The sequence below is a fragment of the Electrophorus electricus genome, chromosome 3 (assembly GCF_041902795.1).
Source record: "Electrophorus electricus isolate QZ-2024a chromosome 3, ASM4190279v1, whole genome shotgun sequence".
Lineage (NCBI taxonomy): Eukaryota > Metazoa > Chordata > Actinopteri > Gymnotiformes > Gymnotidae > Electrophorus > Electrophorus electricus.
In genome coordinates, this window is record NC_137499.1 from 40,749,491 (window position 1) to 40,757,176 (window position 7,686).

The 7,686-nt window shown below is 42.8% G+C and overlaps 1 protein-coding gene across 1 annotated transcript in view; it reads right to left on the reverse strand.

Annotated features, from left to right (window-relative positions):
* The window catches only part of si:ch211-198m17.1 (uncharacterized), a 36,512-nt gene extending 29,129 nt beyond the window's left edge, over positions 1-7,383 (reverse strand). Inside the window, exon 1 of the mRNA XM_081711593.1 lies at positions 7,255-7,383. Coding sequence (XP_081567719.1) covers positions 7,255-7,330 — 76 coding nt within the window. The 5' untranslated portion in view covers positions 7,331-7,383. The remainder of the gene's footprint in view (positions 1-7,254) is intronic.
* Between the last annotated feature and the right edge of the window lie 303 nt (positions 7,384-7,686).

The window sequence follows — 7,686 nt, forward strand, 5'->3', positions numbered from 1 at the left end:
ACTGCTGAAAGGATTTGACCCAGAATAAATAATCACGCGGACTATAATCCTAGTAAATCTGTGATCCACTGATACTGGCCATCTTGGAGGGTCCAGAATTTAAATGCGGTGAAGAGGCAGTTAGATGTTATGCCACACACAACTTCCAAAAGAATTTATGTATGCCCCAAATTTCGTTATTTGTAAATCTAGATGAAAGCATTTTTACTCTCATGTGCCTCTAATGCCACCCTAAAACGCAATTGTATTTTCTTTTGTTTTAAATTATTTGCAAGTTTTCAGTTTCATTTTCAGTTGATTTTATACTCTTATTTGTTAGACACCTTTAACTGCCTTGTGAGTGTAATGTGTTGTATAATCCCGTTTTGTCTAAAATGTTTTAACATTGTGTAATTATAAGTACATAGTCATCAACTAGTAATGAGTTGGAAGACGAACCAAGTCTCTTAAATGTTGTCTTCAACTTTAAACAGCATCTAACATCAGTGATCAATTCAATATTTAAATAGCACTGTTGAGAATGTGCAGGTTTCAACTGAATAAACCTGAAATATTTGGTAATCTAGATGAAATATTAAAATCTGCAGAAAAAAAAACCTTCACAAACCACTAACACCACTATAGTGACACACCTGAAAAATGTCTCATCTCTACGGTGAAGTATGCACGAATGATCATGAGTCACTCAGCATCAGTGACATGCAGAACAAACCTCCCACTGTGGAGGTTTATGAGGCCCAGTGATAAAACCCTCCGTGGGCGCTGTTCACTTATGGAGTAATATCTTTACAAGCCTGATTTGAATGTTTTAACTTCTTGTTCATGTACACAGCTGCACATATGTCAACAAACTTGTTCTGTTTTAAAATGCCAGGACTCCGTTTTTAATTTGGACAACTACATACAAAAAGAGTTCCACACAATCACGATGAATTACACAGTCACTGCTGTGTTCGCAAGGGAGAGAGAGAGAGCACCCAAGCGAGACCAGTGGTTTGTAGTCTTAAGAGACACCAGCAGTGTGTAGTCCTAAGATACACCAGCAGTTTGTAGTCCTAAGAGACACCAGCAGTGTGTAGTCCTACCAGACACCAGCAGTGTGTAGTCCTAAGAGACACCAGCAGTTTGTAGTCCTAAGAGACACCAGCAGTTTGTAGTCCTAAGAGACACCAGTAGTGTGTAGTCCTAAGAGAAACCAGCTGTGTGTAGTCCTAAGAGACACCAGCAGTGCGTAGTCCTAGAAGAGACCAGCAGTGTGCAGTCATAAGAGAGACCAGCAGTGTGTAGTCCTACCAGACACCAGCAGTTTGTAGTCCTAAGAGAGACCAGCAGTGTGTAGTCCTAAGAGACACCAGCAGTTTGTGGTCCTAAGAGACACCAGCAGTGTGTAGCCCTAAGAGACACCAGCAGTGTGTAGTCCTAAGACACACAGCAGTATGTAGTCCTAAGAGACACCAGCAGTGTGTAGTCCTAAGAGACACCAGCAGTGTGTAGTCCTACGTGCAGGGCACATCCATGCACACTGCCAACCACAAGTAAGGGAGATTAATTAATAATTGGAAGTTTAATTAATTTTTTCATAGTCAATCATATCGCTTGTCTCATACCACTTAGCACATTTGTCATCACAAAGGACCTCATCTCTCTGGCACTTTAATGTCTTTAATAACCATTATACTGGGACTTTATTGACCGTCATAGTGGAACTTTATTGACCATCATACTGGGACTTTATTGACCGTCATACTGGGAGTTTAACTTACAAATGTTTCAAGGGTTTACAGAAAATGGTTTGAAAAGCAAAAAATGTAAGAAGCAACCAGTAAAGGGAGAATGTTTGGCATCTTAACATAGATGGAAGGATCAGAATCTTACCCAAGCAACATGGGCCATGCTGCTGAGAAGGTGGGGGGTGGGGGGGTCATCCCCTCTACAGACCACGGTCATCCCTTCTAACGACCAAAGTCATCCCCTCTACAGACCACGGTCATCCCCTCTACAGACCACGGTCATCCCCTTTACAGACCACGGTCATCCCTTCTAACGACCAAAGTCATCCCCTCTACAGACCACGGTCATCCCCTTTACAGACCACGGTCATCCCCTCTACAGACCACGGTCATCCCCTTTACAGACCACGGTCATCCCTTCTAACGACCAAAGTCATCCCCTCTACAGACCACGGTCATCCCCTTTACAGACCACGGTCATCCCCTCTACAGACCACGGTCATCCCTTCTAACGACCAAAGTCATCCCCTCTACAGACCACGGTCATCCCCTTTACAGACCACGGTCATCCCCTCTACAGACCACGGTCATCCCCTCTACAGACCACGGTCATCCCTTCTAACGACCAAAGTCATCCCCTCTACAGACCACGGTCATCCCCTTTACAGACCACGGTCATCCCTTCTAACGACCAAAGTCATCCCCTCTACAGACCATGGTCATCCCCTCTACAGACCACGGTCATCCCCTCCAGAGAATATGGTCATCCCCTCTAACGACCATGGTCATGCCCTCCACAGATGATGGTCATCCCCTCTACAGACCACAGTCAACCCCTTCTACAGACCATGGTCATCCCCTCCACAGATGATGGTCATCCCCTCCACAGATGATGGTCATCCCCTCCACAGACGATGGTCATCCCCTCTACAGACGATGGTCATCCCCTCTACAGACCACGGTCATCCCCTCCACAAATGAAGGTCATCCCTTCTACAGATCACAGTCATCCCCTCTACAGACCACAGTTATCCCCTCCACCGACCACAGTCATCCCCTCTACAGACCATGCTCTTCCCCTCCACAGACCACGGTCATCCCCTCTACAGACCACGGTCATCCCCTCTACCGACCACGGTCATCCCCTCTACAGACCAAGGTTATCCCCTCTACTGACCATGGTCATCCCCTCTACAGACCACGGTAATCCCCTCTACAGACGAAGATCATCCCCTCTACAGACCACAGTTATCCCCTCTACAGACCACGGTCATCCCCTCTACAGTCCACAGTCATCCCCTCTACAGACCACAGTTATCCCTTCTACAGACCACAGTCATCCCCTCTACAGTCCACAGTCATCCCCTCTACAGACCACAGTTATTCCCTCTACAGACCACGGTCATCCCCTCTACAGTCCACAGTCATCCCCTCTACAGACCACGGTCATCCCCTCTACAGTCCACAGTCATCCCCTCTACAGACCACAGTTATCCCTTCTACAGACCACAGTCATCCCCTCTACAGTCCACAGTCATCCCCTCTACAGACCACAGTCATCCCCTCTACAGTCCACGGTCATCCCCTCTACAGACCACAGTTATTCCCTCTACAGACCACGGTCATCCCCTCTACAGTCCATGGTCATCCCCGCTGCAGATTTTGATTCCTCAGCTCAGATTGATTCTGAAGAATAAAATAATGAGAAGGAAAAGCACGGGTGACGTTCACATGGAATAGGATCTCGGACAAGTTGTTGGTGTGCTCTGCACGTTTCACTCCGGATGGTTTCTCAACTCTTAGATACACCAAGAACACTTCACTCCACTTTCAACATCAAAACGAAGTTTGGATGCCCACATGCGCCATGGTCTTAACTTCCTTTTTTGTATTAACTTTGTTAATGTAACATTAGCTACCATCAAGCTCCAAGTAAGTAGCTAGCAAGGTAGCGAAACTAGCCAGCTAACCAGCATGATGGAAGCATAGTCTTAGTAACAGAAAGGTTCATTCCTGGCTGTGTCAAAGAAATACCCTGCACTGTCATATAAATCTACAGGACGTATCTTTGTCAATCCTTCTGTTATGTAACTTTCTAATTTATAGTTCATTGACAAGACATAACTCAGACACTTTCAAGTGTCAAGGGTATGAAAAGGACATTAGAGAGGCGCTCCAGTGAATAAATGAGTTTGACCTTAAATATCTGTGATATAATTAGTGTAAAGACATCCAGCTCTCCTCTGATGCAGTTCAGTGAGACTTTGCCAATAGAAAATAAGTCCTTATAATAATAATTCTTCTCATAAGTCCTTGTTTTTGTGCTGGTGCTGATTGAGTGAATCATGAACATTTGACCTCACAAATGTGATATTAAAATATTCACAAGAGACTAAAAATCAATAATTATCAAAAACATGTTGACATGTATGTATGGTCACACCATATCAATAAATCCTTCAAATGTGGGCTTAGTCATGCATGCCATTTCTGGGGCAGTTCTGCCAATAGGTGAAGCTATAATATATTTTTCAAAAGTAGCGCCACCTACTAGAGAATTTACTGCTTGCCACGTGTGATTATGTGAGTGAGTGAGTGAGTGAGGGTTCCATGAGGTCCCCAGTCCTGGAGATTGTACTAATGGTCTTGAAATGAACACTGAAATTATTTATGTCTCCTTGTTGAATCAGCCTCTGGAGTTTGGTGAGTGTGGCTTAAGAGGGGACGAGAGTGCAGTTTTGGCCATATTTACAAACTAGCACTTGAACCGCAGGGATCCCGAGCCATTAGCATCTAGAGAATTAATGTAGCAACTGCTAACAACCTGCAGGAAAGTGATTTGGCTGATGCTTGTCTCCATGGAGGAACATGAGAACAATATCAGCTAGTACATTAATATGGCCATGGCCACAAGTCAGAACGCTTGTGTGTGTGTGTGTGTGTGTGTGTGTGTGTGCAATACATTACAGTCACTATCAGTTGATTAGTTCTTAATTGTGGGTTTAGCCTACTTCACTGAAATGAAAAGGTCAAGTCAAAGGAAACAGTATTGGTCCTGATTACAAACATACTGACTACAGCAAAAACTCAAAGCCCATTTGCCAATAAGATGGTTGCAAGATGGAAGGACCTCCTCCCTGAGTACAGCTGTGGACCTGTTTGGATAACCTGGTCAGGACCTCATGCCTGTCTGATACAGTTTGGTGTTAGAATGTTCTGCCAACATTAGATTCTGGAACTTAGATTCTGGAATATCTTTCTGTTACATAGTTATTAGATTCCAGAACTTTCATGTTTGCTACATAGTTATTAGATTCCAGAACTTTCATCTTTCTGTTACATAGTTATTAGATTCCAGAACTTTCATCTTTCTGTTATATAGCTGCTCTCCATCTCCCCCACACATCACCAGACAGAGATATTTTGATATCCAAGCTCAGCATGGCAAAATAAGGCTCCTGTTTCACCATCACTGTTAAGAAGACAGTAAACAAACATGGATCACACTCAGAGGACTAAACTTGGTTTTCCAGAATCCCGAGTGCCTGTTTGCTGTGCTAGTCCCAAACCTCCACAGACTGGTCTCTAATTGCTGGAGGATAAAACGCTTCATAGAGCACAGATGAGCAACAATGGCTTTGATTATGCAAACCATTCATTAAATATTTGACATGATGGCAATTATTTTCCATTTTTGTTTACACGTTCCCATGGCATCAGTGTTTTAATGAAAGTGTTCTTCACATACACTGCTCTCCAGAAATACCACCATTACATCCAAACCATACATTAGTCAACATATGCAAACTGATATTCAACACCCACACCAGGAACCCATTAACACCACATTCCAAGAGAAAACGTCTTTAGCACAAGATTAAGAGAAGACTGTTTTTTCGTACCATCCTGAGCCTGGTGGAGAGGTCATATATCTTACCCTGAGGTCCACCAAAGCCTACCCAGGATCCTTTGCAGAAGCCTGTATGCGAATCATTCTGAAAGGACACAGAATCTCTAAACTCCCTTATGTTTTAGGTGTTATATGTTTTATGTTATTAATTTTAATTATTAATATGTTATGCAATGTTAGGCCTCTTTTCCCTGTTAACTCTTTTTATTACCTCAGGATAGAGGATTAAAGGATAGAGAGGATTATGTAATGAAGAGTTCTTTGATCTACAGTCAGCATTCCTTTAAATATCTGCACAGAAATGCGGAGCCGCTCCAGACTCCAGATTCCAGACTGATGGGTTCGTGGCACAGTCCCCAGATCTAAGCCAATGTCACAAACCAGATTTCCATTCACTGCAATTTTGCTCTGATTTCAGATCAGCACTTTTACTTGATGTACAAAACGCAGAATTCCCGATATAAATTTCCGATAATTACATCATAATAATAGTAGAAGACAGGAGACAGTGCAAAATTGTTTAACATTAAGTAAAAGTCTCAGAACCTGCATGGAGATTCATTCTGAATGTGATTTCATGGCCATCACGTGACCCAACATCAAGCCTGTAATGCACGGAAATGATGCTTAATGCACCTTTAAAGGTTCGGAGGGGACAGGTGGCATGTCATGAGCATAAGAGAATTTCCAGAACATCTGGAGTCGAGACAGCATGGACATTCACTGCATTCTCGTTGACCCTTAACCTCAGAGTTTCTTTCTTCTCTGGCTTCATAAAGCATTCACGGCTCTGTTTTGACTTTTCAGGTTCACCACTTGTCTAAAGGTTTTCAGTCATTACTGGGAATGACATTTCAGCACAACGGCTTGGCAGAAAGGAAGCTTCTAAAACCCTAAAGCCCTGCGGGGTCAGATGTGGGGCATTAGAATGTCTGGGGAAGGGGGCCAAAACCAAATTGCTTTCTGGCATTGAAGAAAATAAAAAACTGCCAGTATCCAGCAAACCATCTGTGTCTAGACTATATAAACACCTCCCAACAGAAGGGCTTTTATTAGCTGTGTCTTTGACAGACAGTCAGATTTCATATTAAAAACACTCACATGAAGAGAACAGGTTTGTTTAGTTCTCTCTTGTATTTATATTTACCAGACACTTTAATCCAAAGCAATTTACAATCCCATTTGAACACAACTTAAGTAATTGAAGGTTAAGGGTTTTGTTCAGGGACCCAACAGTGGCAACTTGGCAGTGGTGGGACTTGAACTGGCAACCTTCTGATTACTAGTCATTACTAGTACCTGTTTCATCTGGTTAATTGTGATCAGTAAGTAGCATCCTTCATCACGTCAGAGGTAGAAATGCCTCAGACTGGTGTATCAGAGTGGCACATCACTCCTGTCTGGACAGAAACGTCACTATAGACAAACTGAGTCTCACCTCAAAGACAACGGCTGGTACTGAAGGAAATAACAAATAGAAAGTAAACAAAAATAAATTTTCCCAGAACAGGGTTGTGATCAGCGAAACGTATCCACGGAAACGCCATGTCTGCTGTTCCTCATTTGGTACGTGTGAATCTCCAATGATGGCAATAAGCTACAAGGAAGCGTCACCTTGTCTGCTGTACTGGTGCTCCTCTGTAGTTCCTCTGTAGCTCCCATTGCCAGAAGCAGCATGAACATGTGGCATGTGGCACGGGCGAGCTCAACAACACAACAAACAATATCAAACAAGGCCATTTCACGCACTGCTCTTACAGATGACTCCTAGAGTGTATGGTACAAGGGTCAAGCAGAAGTGAACTGGACAGCAACGGTTAGTTTAATATTTGCAGTTTTTGCGGTAATATTTACAAATGTTTCATTAATAATTAGTTCAACTGAACTGAATTTTGTGGGGTAACTTCATCTAAATAAAGTTCATTCACTGTAAACATTTCAGTAAAAAAGATTTGCTTGTTCACAAAAGTATATAAATATAAATATGAGAGAGAATCTCTCTCTCTCTCTCTCTCATATATATATATATATATATATATATATATA